The sequence below is a fragment of the Solanum pennellii genome, chromosome 12 (genome assembly GCF_001406875.1).
Source record: "Solanum pennellii chromosome 12, SPENNV200".
Lineage (NCBI taxonomy): Eukaryota > Viridiplantae > Streptophyta > Magnoliopsida > Solanales > Solanaceae > Solanum > Solanum pennellii.
In genome coordinates, this window is record NC_028648.1 from 60,467,163 (window position 1) to 60,480,420 (window position 13,258).

The window sequence follows — 13,258 nt, forward strand, 5'->3', positions numbered from 1 at the left end:
TTGAAATGATTTGAACATATGAAGCGGAGTAGTCTAGATAACCTAGTGATGAGGTATGAGTATCAAGATTTGAAATGATTTGGACATATGAAGCGGAGTAGTCTAGATAACCTAGTGATGAGTTATGAGTGGTGGCCAATGGTTGGTGTTTGGATCATGTAGAGGTAGGCTGAGAAGTGTTGGGGGAGGTGACTTAATATAACATGATGCTTCTTATAAGCTTAGCGAGGACATGACTGTAAAAATAAGGATATGAAAGGTCGCAGAGTCCATTGAAATGGTAGAAAAGTGATACTACTATTATGTCTTATCATTATTATAAACACTATTCTTTCAATTCAGTATTACTTGTCCAATTTAGAAATTAATAGATAATTAATCACTTAATTTTTAATTTATTCTTATTATTAACCATAGTCACTTTTCAAATATTAAATTTGATTTATTGTTATTCTAATTAATGTTGGACACATAAAAGTAGGTGGAGGGAGTACAAAGTTAGGCATACATCTAAAACTTGGTACATACAATGTTGAGTTTAATTTATTGTTAGATTAGAATATCTATATCTTAAATAAATACAACAATATGTCACTCTTGCGCCTTGTTTCCTCTTTATAGTAAATTAGAAACGACTTGAGATATGACTACATGGATTGGACATAAAGGTCACTTTCCACACTAATCAAAATTGATCCTTAACAACAAACCATATTAATTATTGAGATTATTACCAACCTAGGTAACATGAAAAAAAGACAGAAAGGAAAAGAAAAAAAATTGTAACGATAGTAATGAAGCATGACCAAAATTTCACCGTTAAAACTAAGGGTGTGTTCGGTATGAAAGCTTGGATATTTATTTTCTTTAACGAAAATAAGTGAATTTCTTACTTGTATTTGATACGCAAGAAACATTTTGGGTATCAAAGTTCCCTCAGGCCTCTAACATTTCAACCACATTAGTTCTCACAAAGACATACTGCCAGTTGGAAGCTGACATCTAAAGTTCCAATAACGGGCTACAGATGGAAACTCTAAACACCACATCTTGCCTTCGGAGCGAAGGCAACAACACATACCCAGTGCAATCCCACGAGTGGGGTCGGGGTAGGGTAGGATCTACACAGACGTTACCCTTACCTTCGGAGGGAAGGCTTATGTCCATATTTTTTTACACTGCATAGTGCTGATATCATAATTATGATTAGCTTCACACCGTAGAGCTGAAGAAACCTCTAGAATAGCTCATTACTTTCCTGCAATATACTCTCCGATCAAAAATTGATGTCTCAACGATTAGCACATAAATAAAAGCTTCACCTTCTGATTAAACTACGTCTTCAGTGGAGCCTTTTTCTCTCTGTCAGATATCCGAACAGGAGCATTAGAATGTGATTTGAATCGGCCTCTGCCGCCACCATCTTCCCTCTCCTGCACAACAAAAAAGAAAACGCTTTGAATGTCATAGGCATCAAGTGTATCTTCATGATGCACATAGTGAGACAACTCCCAAAGCCGATATGGTGAAGAAATCATAGTATAAGTTTGATTATACTTTTAGCAGGAAGATAAGGTTGGTTGTTTGCAGCTATATTGACACAATATTCAAGGCCCAAATTGAGTTAACAAGTAAGAAAACTACTCCCAACAAACATGTTGCCATGTGAAAATGTCAAATCCTCATCTCTCTAAAGATCAAAGATATGTGAAGTTCGAGAAACAACTGTTATGAAAGCAAAGAGGTGCTACGGGCTACGGCTGATATTAATATAATAATGAGAATACGTTGAAATCCCAAAGCGAAATTAGCTACCTTTTTCTTGACAATCTGAACCACGTCTTCATCCTGAAGCGGATGACTCAGACCACAATGCTGAGGGTAGTGCCTTGCACTCGTGCCCCATACCAAAACATACTTCACATCCTTAACAAGGTTCCTATGTATGTGATTACAGAAATCTTCTACAGTACAGCCACCTCTATCCTGAAATCATAAATACATGAAAAAGATTTATCAACAAAGCTACGGCAACAAGAAATAAGGGAGGGGGGGGGGTGTTCTCTAGTAACAGCACACAAGTGGAAAATATTTAAAAGCATAAAGTGATACAACATACAGCAGAGAGAACCACAGGCTCGGAGAAATCTGGTTGCTGGCCTTGAGGCTTTGTATAAACTCTGACAAGACCCATTGCATCCCACATTTTTGCAAGTAGTCTGTCCAGATTCAGCTGTTCCAAATTCAAAGCAATTTTAATATGCAGACAAGGCAATGGGTTAGAAGATTTCTGAAAAGCATATTAGCATGTAAGGATAGTTTCACCCCATTCCAACACAAGCAACAGGGCATTCACATGTTCCCAGGGATTCATGCCCCGCGGTCTTCAATTTCCCTTCGGATCTTTAAGCCAACTTTCACAAAGGAAAAAGAAGCAAATGTAATTACTGATCCTAGAACATATCCACAATGAAGCAATCCAACCTGGGAAGATCTTAGTGATCTCAGAAAAATTAATGCTCTTACTATTTCACGAAGGACAAACTACAAGAGAAAAGATATCTAAACAAAATAAGGCCTTGGAAGTCATACAGACAGGAGGTAGACCCACGTTGAGCGAAGGATTGTCAAGCGATACCACTTCATTGGAATTATTTTTACTAGATATACATATTAATACAATGCATAAAGAGATAAAATGAATGAGACACTGCTTGACAGAAGATGTCTCTTGGCGTGTTGGTTCAGTGTACGGTTTTTCTCTTTCAGATTGGAGTTCAAACGTCAACCTAAGCATATTTCTGCTACATATTACACATTATATTGCTTAAAATTCTGGTCAAGTAGTATTGAACCCAAGACCTCTTCTAGCTTAAAACTAAACTAAACCAATGCGTCAAGGATATATCTCACATATAAATGAGGTTAAATTTTGTCCTTTTTCTATGATATTGACACCGCTTACTGAAAATTTTGCATACACCACTAGATACAAAACCACACAAAAAAGAAAAGATTGCAACGTCAAGTGACATTGTCAGCGCCAACTGTATTTAGTGGACAATCCCAAAATTGCACATCCCAGACGCTTAAATATGCGCTTCATTGCAGCCACACTAAATATCAATACGCAAATCCAAAGAAACAGTAAATTGTAATAAAGGTAGCACCTTGCTAAAACATTAGACTAGAATCTAGATTAGTAAGCTTTCTGATTCATCAAAAAACTTGTCATAGCTGTTAAGTCACTTCTTTCAGTTTTCACATAACTTAACTATTGTGCAAAATACCTTCAAGTTGCAGCTAATGACAATGGAGTTCGGCTGTCGGGATAATCTGTCCACATCATCAATACCGACAACATCTATCTTGTTGTAGACATATATACACTTCATGTATTTACGATTTCCCTCAATAACATCAATAAGGTCATCCACTGTAGCATCTTCACGAAATAAAACCTAACAAGGTGAACAAAGAATATGAAGATACAGAGATTTTGCACATACAAAACGGGAAGAGGCAGATGTAACCTTGCAAACAGGAATCCACAAAATGTTTGTAGAATGATCACTTTTGTTTGTGAGATAACAAAAGTTCCCACATGATGGTCTGCAGCATATTAGGCTAACAGGGTAAGAGTACCTCAGCATTGTGAATCTTGTATTCATGAAGAATTTGATAGCAGAGCTTCTCATCAATATGTGTCAGATGCAACGTGCTGTTGAAAGAAATCCCTCCCGTCTTTTTCTTCTTGAAGTATATCTGCAACCATTTGGTAATGTAAATTAAATCCATATTTTGAAGTTGTCAAATCTGAGGGAAGCATATTGCCAATGAATGCATGCGTGCAAAAGATTAAACTGCACTTAAAAGACGATCTCAGGTATTTCAGACAAAATATTGTGAGGAAGAAACATTTTCAAACTAGAGTTGCCAACCACTGAGGTACATGATAAAAGCATTCTCTTATCCCCATTCTTACTCGAACTCCTTTTTGAAACAGGGTTACCTAAGGCATGAACTCCATAAGTGTATCATAATATCCATGCCAGAGAAATTAAATGAAGAAAGAACCCTGCCACCTAATAACTTGAGGACGAATGCAAAGGTGTACTCTGCTATAAGGTCATCCATATAATGTTTAACAGTACTTGTGGTACCAATAATTGAGAAAATCATCCAGAACAAATTATATCTTCACAAATTAAAAAAAAAATACAAAGAGACAAAGGATATAAAGAAAAATAATGTAATAATAATGAAGGAGCTAAAATGACAACATAAATTATGCACAGAATAGATCACCTGAGGAGGTCGTTTATTTAATCGCAGTCCCACAGCTTCCAGCTCCCTCGTTAAAATTTGTCGATGGCCTTCACTCTGAATTGAAAAGGAGTGTGTCACCTCTCAATAGGAAGTGAAAGAATATGAAAAACTCTAATCAATAATAGTTTAACAGCCAAATCAATAGTTTTTTGAACAGCTTCCAGGGGAACAAGATGAATTTAATAGTTATAGGACTTCCTCAGGAAACAAACAAAAGGTACAACTAACCACCGAATTTCCGGATTCCCAACATATACAGAGACAAGCCGTTACAGCTTTGCTTCATCAGTATTAACTTCACGAGTAATTGTTGTGGTCCAAGTACAACGTATGCTATTATTTCTTCCACTAAACAATTACTCAAGTCTAATATGGGCATGACAGAATCAAGGTCCCTGTACTAGACATTTGACTCCGTAAGCATATAAGCATATCAGAGGCAAGTTTATCATATTTATTTAATAGGTACAGCAATTTGATAATAATGCTTTTTCTTGCCGCATTCCATGAATCTAACTTGTAGGAGACCCTCTTATAATTTGGCCGACTCTCAGAAAATAGAATCTGTCTGTAAATCACAAGACTGTTACAATTAAGAGCCTTAGTTCCAGAAAAAATCTCAGACTTGTTAAGTTTATCCACCAGTCTCAAGATATGTACGATCTAAAACAATCCGAACAATATCACAGTCACAAAGTAATAAGATGAGACCTTGAAAGTTTCAAGTATTTCAAGTATCAGAGGGTTGAAAGGAGGGGCTACATGTTAGATCCTGACAAACTAAAATGTTAGAGGGATTAAGAGAAAGCAATAGAATACTGTTGATAGAAATAACATAAATAAATAATATCATAAGCTTGTTGTCATATCAAACAATAAGTTTTAAAGAATATCATAACCGAAATCACCCATTCACAGAAAAATTACAATAGTACCTAACAAGTTCTGTCAAAACAGACATCTACTGAACGATTTATATCTAATGAAAACCAATGTTGTCAATGGCTCATTTTAGGCATGCTTAATCCCCGAATCTCAGAGAAGCTCTAGGAGGGCGCGTCGTCCCACTTAAGGGTGCTTCTCTATAGGCAAGGCACTAAGGCAACCACCACATTGCCCATGAATTCTATCTTAAATCGAGCAATACGAAATGATAATTTTAATCAGCAAAGAGATGTATTAATTGTTAGGAAAAGATTATGAATGAATTTGTTCCTTATTTCTTGCATTTACAGATCTACTTTTTCCTTCATTGCACCCTTTTTAACAAAACTACATCCTTTACAATTGTACTATGCGCTTAAAGCCCACATACCTGGATCTCTGAGTTGCAGTCTTATGTGTGTAAGAGGCTAAGCATATTCTAAAGTAATATTCCTATAGAGAGAGTCATTGTAGTGTACTATTTGAGTTAGTGCACTTTGATGTACGAGGACCTGCCCATACTCTTTCTTATCGGATTATAATGATTTTTTGACTCTTGAATTCTTTCTCTCGTCTTAAAGAGCTTTAATAAAACCTATATTATCAAGGTATCAGCTACAGTGAATTGTGCTTTGGGCTTAAAGCCCATAGACCTGGATCTCTTTTTGAAGAGCTTTAATAGACCTATACTGTCAAAGTATCAGCTACAGTGACCAACACTCACTTTTGAAGCATCCAGAACCATCAAAACAATGTCTGATGACTTGGAAACAGCAATGACCTGTCATCAAAGAAAAATTCTTCAGAGGCTCTCAAAATTAAGATAATGAGCTTCAGGAACTGTATTTTATCCATTTTTTGTCAAATTACTAAAATCGTATCAACAATTACCTGCCTACCACGCCCCTTGCCTTCAGATGCACCTTCAATGATACCAGGAAGATCAAGCAGTTGAATTTTGGTATCATTGTAGTGTATAATTCCAGGGATGCAAGTAAGTGTTGTGAACTCATATGATGCAGCTTCAGAATGTGTTCCTGTCAGCATCGTTAGGAGTGTTGACTTTCCAACACTGTAAAAACAAAAAACAAAGTTTTTAGGGGACCAAGAGTAGCAGCTAACAGAACTGAAAAATGAAATTCTTGAAGACACCCAAAGGGAAAAAGACAAATACACAGTAGCAAGTAAACACTGAGAACCACTTCTTTCCACAATTACCAGATCAGCTGTAGTTAAATATCCTGAGTTAGATTCCCATCTTTGGCCTCGCCAAAAGAAATCTCACATCAAAGATCTTCAGAATTTTAGGCTATTAACTCAAATTATTTCACAAGTATGGGTAAGGTTGCCTAAACACCACCCTCCTCAGACCCCGATTGTGGGATTTCACCAAGTGTTATTGTTGTTGTAGTTTTTAGGGTAGAAAACATATGATGTAGAAGATCAGCAAAAGCCAAAAAGTGATTTAATTCCATATCTAGAACTCAATGCTTCAAAAATATTTTACTTTGTAAAATTAACCCGTACAGACTTATATCTTCTTTTGCCTTCTGATGAAATTAATGACATCTAAAACCAAGAGAGGAGATGTCAAACCTTGGAAATCCTATTAGTGCAACACGTCCATGGCCATACTTTGTGACTTCAAAACCCTCTCCAGCTCCACTGGAACCCTGTTGCATCAGCATATTCAGAAGATTATTATTATCTCTCTATTAAAAGAAGAAGAAAAACAAATAGGAGAAAACCAATTTCGAGTGAACGTGAACTTTTATATCATAAAATCTAGAGGAAATTTAAGTCCATGGAGAATTCACTGCACCAATTAACAGTCCAAAACACCAAAATCACATACTTTAGGGGGTTCCAGCAGTTGTGTCCTCAGCTTTGCTATCTTAGCCTTCAGCTGACCAAGATGATACTCTGCACATCCAAGGTACAGTACGTCACTAAGCTTCCGAGGAAATTTGAGGAAAGGGTTGACATACAGACAGGTTTATTCATCACAGATACAAGATATAAATAAAATTTACCATGTTCATTTGTATGTGAGATGACTCATGGAGTAAGCCTGTACCTCATAACAAAATACATGTACAGAGGAATTATGGGCAGAAGAATGAATCAGCAGGTGCGAGAGTTCTAAAATAATTGCTCTCAAATTAATATCATCCCATGCCAAACCATTAGGGATGTTCTTATTCTTGCAAGATCCATGTAAAATTCATACTTCTAGCACAAGTGCTTTTGAATTTCAACTATCCAATAGTACTCCTACAAGAGGTTAGTCTCCTTTGGTTGACTAAGAAACTCTAAATTTTAGCTCTAGCTTTGCCAACCAGATCCTTTAGAGACTCTTGAGGGTTTATGTCGATTCATCTGCATGATTACTGTTTAGAGAAGATAGATTAAATTACCTAAATAGTTCATCATGGTCACACATTATGGTGGTTGTGATTCAACAATTCCGATTTTTGAGTTCCCTTGCCTGTCCTATCAGTCAAAATAAGTTCATTCTAATATTTTGTGGGGAGTGCCACTATAAAATTTGAGTTAGGTTTACTGAAGAAGTATGTATGTAATGATAAGAGTTAATTATGATGAGCTGACATCCATTTATGTGTGTGTGGGGGGGGGGGGGAGGAGTCCATAGACCGCAAAGATAACATTACTTCGCATATGATATGAGGCATGAATGAAAGCACAGTCATCAAATGATAATAAAGAAGTTGTAGAAGCCATTACTGACCAAGTACAAACACCAATATTCCACACATATTTCTCTCTTTCTATTAATTTAAAGACAGTAACAAGAGTTGCTCCTCCAGGCAGCAGATCGCTTTAACAAGGTTCCAGGAGGACTCAGGAGAAAAGAAAAGGTAATGTATCTGTTGACAAGGTTATGCTTAATAGTAACGTGAATGGCACTTCAAATAACGATGGTAGAAACACAGCTGTCAAAAAGGCTTTAGTAAACAGTTACCAGTTGCTTTATTCTTTTGTGTACGAGCCATCTCAGCTTCTATTTCTTTAATCCTTTCTACGATCCCCATGGTTCCTTAGTTCTCCTGCAATGAGAAACAAAAAAAGAAAAGCTATAGTCAAGAAACAGTATCATTGACAATGAGATACTCACAAAAGTATCAACCAGAAAAAAAAAAGAAAATTATGTTTGCCCTCAAGAGACACATAAGCAAAAAGGAGGGAGCAGCTACCAGCTAGAGTCAAAGATACCAAGCTATATTGTCTTCATCGGAAAAAAAAATACCACGCAATACTGTAAGTTTAAATAATTCACATGGACCTTCTATTTAACAAGTATTGGATGATGAAAATAACATAGCTGATGCAATCAAGTTCGCATGCTTGGACTTGTGGCCCTTCTATTATAATTTCTTTTCCCAGAGAAATATTCAGCAAATTGTTCTGTAATACTAGCCATTATAACACGACAAACAAATCAATATCAATCAAGAGTTTACTCCTGAATCCAAAAATAGTCGGGATCAACTATATCAATCCACTATTCCTTGAAAAAATCACGAGAACTGTGATGAATCCAAGTTGAACCTTTTCACTACCAATCAACCAATAGATAGTCTATTTGCTCAATCACAACCCAATTGTGATCCGCTATATGAATCATATAATCCTCTGTTATCAAATACGATATAAACTCCGGATTAACTCGTAAACAACTATGAGAAATCATAATTGAAGCTAATCACACATAAATCCATTCAGAGTAAAATTCTGATAATCAAATAAAACTGGTGATCGTTCAATTAAGGAGCAATATTCAAAATGCAACATATCATGCATTTGAAACTGTTGTTAATGTGAAAAATCAAAGCGTCAATCAGAGAATTACGAGCTAATTTAGGATTCCAATCATTTACAAGGTCAAAACACTACAATAGCTAATTTTAATCGTAGATATCGGCACATACCTGAACGACGAGAAGATATTTTTAACTCCGGCGACCGTACCGGCGATGATATGCGACGGCTCGTGTGTAAGTAGACGATAGTGTATGCTCGACTAGAAGAATGGAGAAGCAAGGGTGGTGCAAATAAGGTGGGATCAAAATGAAGAGTTTTAAAACTTAGAGCACCTAAGTTTAAATTTTAGTTTTGTACACTAATGTTTAGATAATTACACTTTGATTTCTTATTCTTCAATTTTCTAACTACTATTTGGTTTTTTCCAATACTTTAGATTATAATATTATTTCATTATAGTTAATTTTTTCACTATACAGATTTCACACAATAACGTTTGTGTTAATGAACTGACATAAAAAGGTTTGATATATCGCTCAACTTTATCGTTTAGAGTTAATATAGTTCTTGTTATGAAATTGATTTATATATGTCCCGATTATTATACAAATGACTCACATATATCATTTTTCTCAAACGAAAATGAAAAAAAATAATTTTACTTCAAATGACACTATCTATATCTATTAGAAAAGACAGGGGCGGAATTTTTAATGTGTTCATAACTTTTTGATTGTTGAGTTTTGAATCGATTTAACGTAATTATAAATTTAAATTAATATAAACAATTTCATACCTCACTTATAAAATGACTTATAGTAATTTGTGCAAGACATAACAGAAACCAACCGTTTGTGGAGTCTATGGGGAGTTTATCTATTTGTGTGAATGAACCTTCAAAATTGTTGTGCCTTTCTTCTCCATGTCGACGATTGTGGTGCAGAAATTGGAATTGGAAGAGTAATAAGCGTTCTCTCACTTGTTTTTCTTCTCAGAAGAAAATAGGTTTTATGGACCAAATTCTAGATTACATTGAAGGTTTGATTTCACTTCTTTACTTCAATTTATTGTTAATTAAACCTAATTATACAGTTACTCATTTTGAATGGTTCAACAGTTTAATTAGTGCTTGACAAAATTGGGGAAATTCGATACTGAATTATGATTTTATTTTTTTGTTTTTGGGTTGGGTGAAGCTACTGATTTGTGTGAAGTAGAGTAATGAATTGGGTGCTGCGCTATGGTATCTGATTGTTGCAATTTAAATGGGTGTATGGACATTCGTCAAGATTCATATAGCTACTGATGAATACCTTTTCGTTGATGGAAATTTTAATATTTCTACTGGCTGATGACGGCAAGTCATAGTTTCATACAACGGTTTTTGCTCCAATGTTTTAAGTATCATTAGTATCATAAACATTCATGATTTCGATGAGAAAATCTTTAAACTTGTTAGGCCCTAAATTGATGAAAAGTAACACACGAAACATAAATGCTTATTACGTCAATCCTTCCCGCTAAAATTATGTGATATGATGTATTCTAATGCATCTCAAAGAATGCTGATCAAATAACATTTCCTTAATCATTGACATTTTCATCCATGTATGCCATTGATTTCAGGCGGTCCAAAGTTAAGGAAATGGTATGGGGCACCCGAGCTCCTCCCAAAAGATGGATCCCTTTCAGAAGAAGATATGTCTTCGGGTAGCTGAATTTAGTAATCATTTTGCATGTGATTTCTTCTCTAAAATATCATGTCAACAATGTGTTCCTTTTTTCTCACAAACAGAAGAAGATGAAGTCAGAGATGCAGTTTTAGTTACCGATGGAGATAATGAGATTGGTCAGGTTCGTATATGGTAGCATCAGATATCTTGTACTAGAATCTTTATGTCTTGTTGTTTACAATATGTGCATGTTCAAGCAGGGGGAAGAATTTTTCTTACGTCATCTAAGTTCAACAGTAATGATATAGTCATAGCTCAGTTTTCGCTAACAATGCCCTACCTCAGTGATTCAGTATATAGCTCAATATTTAATCCGTCTCATCCTTTGTCAACTTCACCTATACGTGATCTTGGACAGATGATTATATTGTCTTTGATAATCAAAAGAACTCGGATCAAAGCTCTGGTAAAGGATAAGCGGGTTGCAATGGAAGCATTTGGTACTTATGTTGAGGTTGGTGGAATTTTTATACGTTTTTTTATTATCATACACTTGGTAGTATTTTAATACTTAATGTTCCTAAGCTGCTATGAAGCCAATAGCAGGTGATGCACGGGACAGGTCATTGCTAAAGAAGGCTCTAAGTGGTGTTCGTGCAGTGATATGCCCAAACGTATGCTCGCTTTATCATCATTCTCCGCTATCATTTTCTCGTTACCATGATCCCCAACAAAAACACTTTCAAAGAAACATTAACGAGTAGCATTACATCTGCATATGAATCTATAATACATCTGTTATGGATTTATTGTGTAATTTTGCTGCATCTTATTCTTGTTAGCTAATTATTTTTTCCGTTGCTTATTTAGGCACTTTCTTTTCTATATGCACAATTTGTTAAGAAGTTCTCTTACACTTGAGCTGCATTTTGTAGGAAGGTTTTATATCAAATTTAGAGAGTTGGAAAGGTTTACAACATGTAATCCTATTATCTCAGGTAGTCCTCTCTCATACATGTCTAGGCAATGGCTATCTTCGAACGGTTTATGTTTTGATTTTATGATACGATGACATTGCAGCTGTCTGTTTATAGAGGTTCTAGCGGGGTACAAGCAATTGTTACTGCCTATGCAAGAAAACAGGCAGAACAAGATGAATCACTGGTTATGGCTTCGGGAATCCCTTACACCATTATTAGAACTGGCTTGTTGGTAAATGCACCGGGTGGAAATCAAGGTTTCAACGTTAAAGAGGTAATTGTTATATATGTGTAGCTTCTTTATCAGGTAGATGGTGTCAAAACCACAATGACAATTTGTATATGTCATTAGCTGTATCCAAACGAGCATAACGTCATACAACTGTGTTTTCCTAGGTTGAAACCACCAGCAAATGAACTATAAGGTGTTCCTTTGTGCAAAATAAATCAAAATTGTTCACAAATCGAATAGAAAACAACTATACCAGTTTTTCATTGTTCATGTTGAGCAAATTTCTTATTGTTGCTACTCAGCACAGTAGTTGTTCACTCAAGTTTAAGTTTTTACATTTCGTTCAAACACAAAGTAATGTGCCCATGACGAACCCATTGACTTGATATACAGATGATGGTCTAATAGCTATTGTTTTGTTGATGTTTACTAAATATCCAAAGTTTCCAGTTACCACCTTTCCAATCATTGCGTTAAGGTTTGAAAATGTATTCTGTTCTGCATTAGAGCAAATTAGAATAGAACAATGGAATCTTTATCAAGATTGGATCAGAAATTCCTCGCATGAAATTTATGACAGAATATGTGTCCCGGTGATTGGTTTCCATCGTTTTAAAGCAATTTGGCTTGCAACTTTGTCATTCACTTAAAATCATTCGCAAGAAAGTTAGTTTTGTTAAATTAGCTGATTCTATGATCTTCATGCCAGGGCTGTGCATCACTAGGAAAGTTGAGCAAGGAGGATGCTGCTTTCATCTGTGTAGAGGCTCTTGAGACTGTCCCACAGAAAGGACTGACATTCGAGGTTTGTGGCTTTCAATTTTCTAAGATTTATTGCTGCCCAGAATGAACTAATCAATCTGCAGTGGTGCCTATTTGGAACTTTTCAAGGTCAAAATCAATCTTTTTTTGTATCACGTTTTAAGTAACCAATGTTTTTTAGTTTCTGCTTCAAATCTTATAGAGGTCAACATGAGCACAGTGAAACATTTTCCAGCAGTTGTATCAGCTATCTTGTTGTGAATGCACTTCCGCTATTCTTAGGTTGTTGTTAAAAAGCTAACAAGTTTAAGTTTGTCGAATAACAGGTGGTCAATGGTGAGGACAAGGTCATGGACTGGAAAGAGTGGTTTGCAACCTTGATAGATAAATAAGTGATGTATACATCAATAGTGTGAGAAAACTTCACCATGATATAATTAAGCTAAAAGCTTTAATCACAATGCAAATTGCTTGTTTTGTGTATGTAAGTGTGTCAAAAGAACAGCATCTTGACTAGTTTGTAAGGAACTGTAAACGAATAAAATGCGGTGTCTGATGGTGAAATGCAGAATACA

The 13,258-nt window shown here is 35.6% G+C and overlaps 2 protein-coding genes across 3 annotated transcripts; one reads left to right on the forward strand and one right to left on the reverse strand.

Moving 5' to 3' along the window:
- Nucleotides 1-795: 795 nt before the first annotated feature.
- LOC107007466 (developmentally-regulated G-protein 2) lies at nt 796-9,356 on the reverse strand. 2 transcript variants are annotated; one of them, XM_015206092.2, is made up of 13 exons: nt 9,204-9,356; nt 8,237-8,321; nt 7,109-7,176; nt 6,850-6,926; nt 6,145-6,325; nt 5,978-6,034; nt 4,309-4,383; nt 3,646-3,765; nt 3,291-3,461; nt 2,120-2,233; nt 1,816-1,986; nt 1,323-1,433; nt 798-1,258 (listed from the first exon to the last, which is right to left on the reverse strand). In XM_015206092.2, the coding sequence occupies exons 2-12, from the start codon at nt 8,304-8,306 to the stop codon at nt 1,335-1,337; spliced, it is 1,203 nt and encodes a 400-aa protein (XP_015061578.1). In that variant the 5' UTR covers nt 8,307-8,321; nt 9,204-9,356; the 3' UTR covers nt 798-1,258; nt 1,323-1,334. The 2 variants fall into 2 exon arrangements, with proteins under 2 accessions (XP_015061577.1, XP_015061578.1); XM_015206091.2 differs by having other exon boundaries at nt 796-1,433.
- Nucleotides 9,357-9,851: 495 nt separating this feature from the next.
- LOC107007467 lies at nt 9,852-13,254 on the forward strand. The gene is made up of 9 exons (XM_015206093.2): nt 9,852-10,074; nt 10,663-10,746; nt 10,832-10,890; nt 11,128-11,223; nt 11,306-11,383; nt 11,645-11,707; nt 11,790-11,963; nt 12,631-12,726; nt 13,010-13,254. Exons 1-9 carry the CDS (start codon nt 9,900-9,902, stop codon nt 13,073-13,075), a joined length of 891 nt encoding a protein of 296 aa, XP_015061579.1. The 5' UTR covers nt 9,852-9,899; the 3' UTR covers nt 13,076-13,254.
- Nucleotides 13,255-13,258: the final 4 nt, after the last annotated feature.

Excerpts from the sequence above, each read along its gene's own strand:
- LOC107007466 (XM_015206091.2), bottom strand. The coding sequence starts at position 8,306 with ATGGGGATCGTAGAAAGGATTAAAGAAATAGAAGCTGAGATGGCTCGT. Across the intron at positions 4,384-5,977 it reads TGGTTCTGGATGCTTCAAAA|AGTGAAGGCCATCGACAAAT; the intron begins GTGAGTGTTGGT and ends TTTTCAATTCAG. Across the intron at positions 1,434-1,815 it reads TTCAGATTGTCAAGAAAAAG|GAGAGGGAAGATGGTGGCGG; the intron begins GTAGCTAATTTC and ends TTTGTTGTGCAG.
- LOC107007467 (XM_015206093.2), top strand. The coding sequence starts at position 9,900 with ATGGGGAGTTTATCTATTTGTGTGAATGAACCTTCAAAATTGTTGTGC. Across the intron at positions 11,708-11,789 it reads ATGTAATCCTATTATCTCAG|CTGTCTGTTTATAGAGGTTC; the intron begins GTAGTCCTCTCT and ends ATGACATTGCAG. Across the intron at positions 11,964-12,630 it reads AAGGTTTCAACGTTAAAGAG|GGCTGTGCATCACTAGGAAA; the intron begins GTAATTGTTATA and ends TCTTCATGCCAG.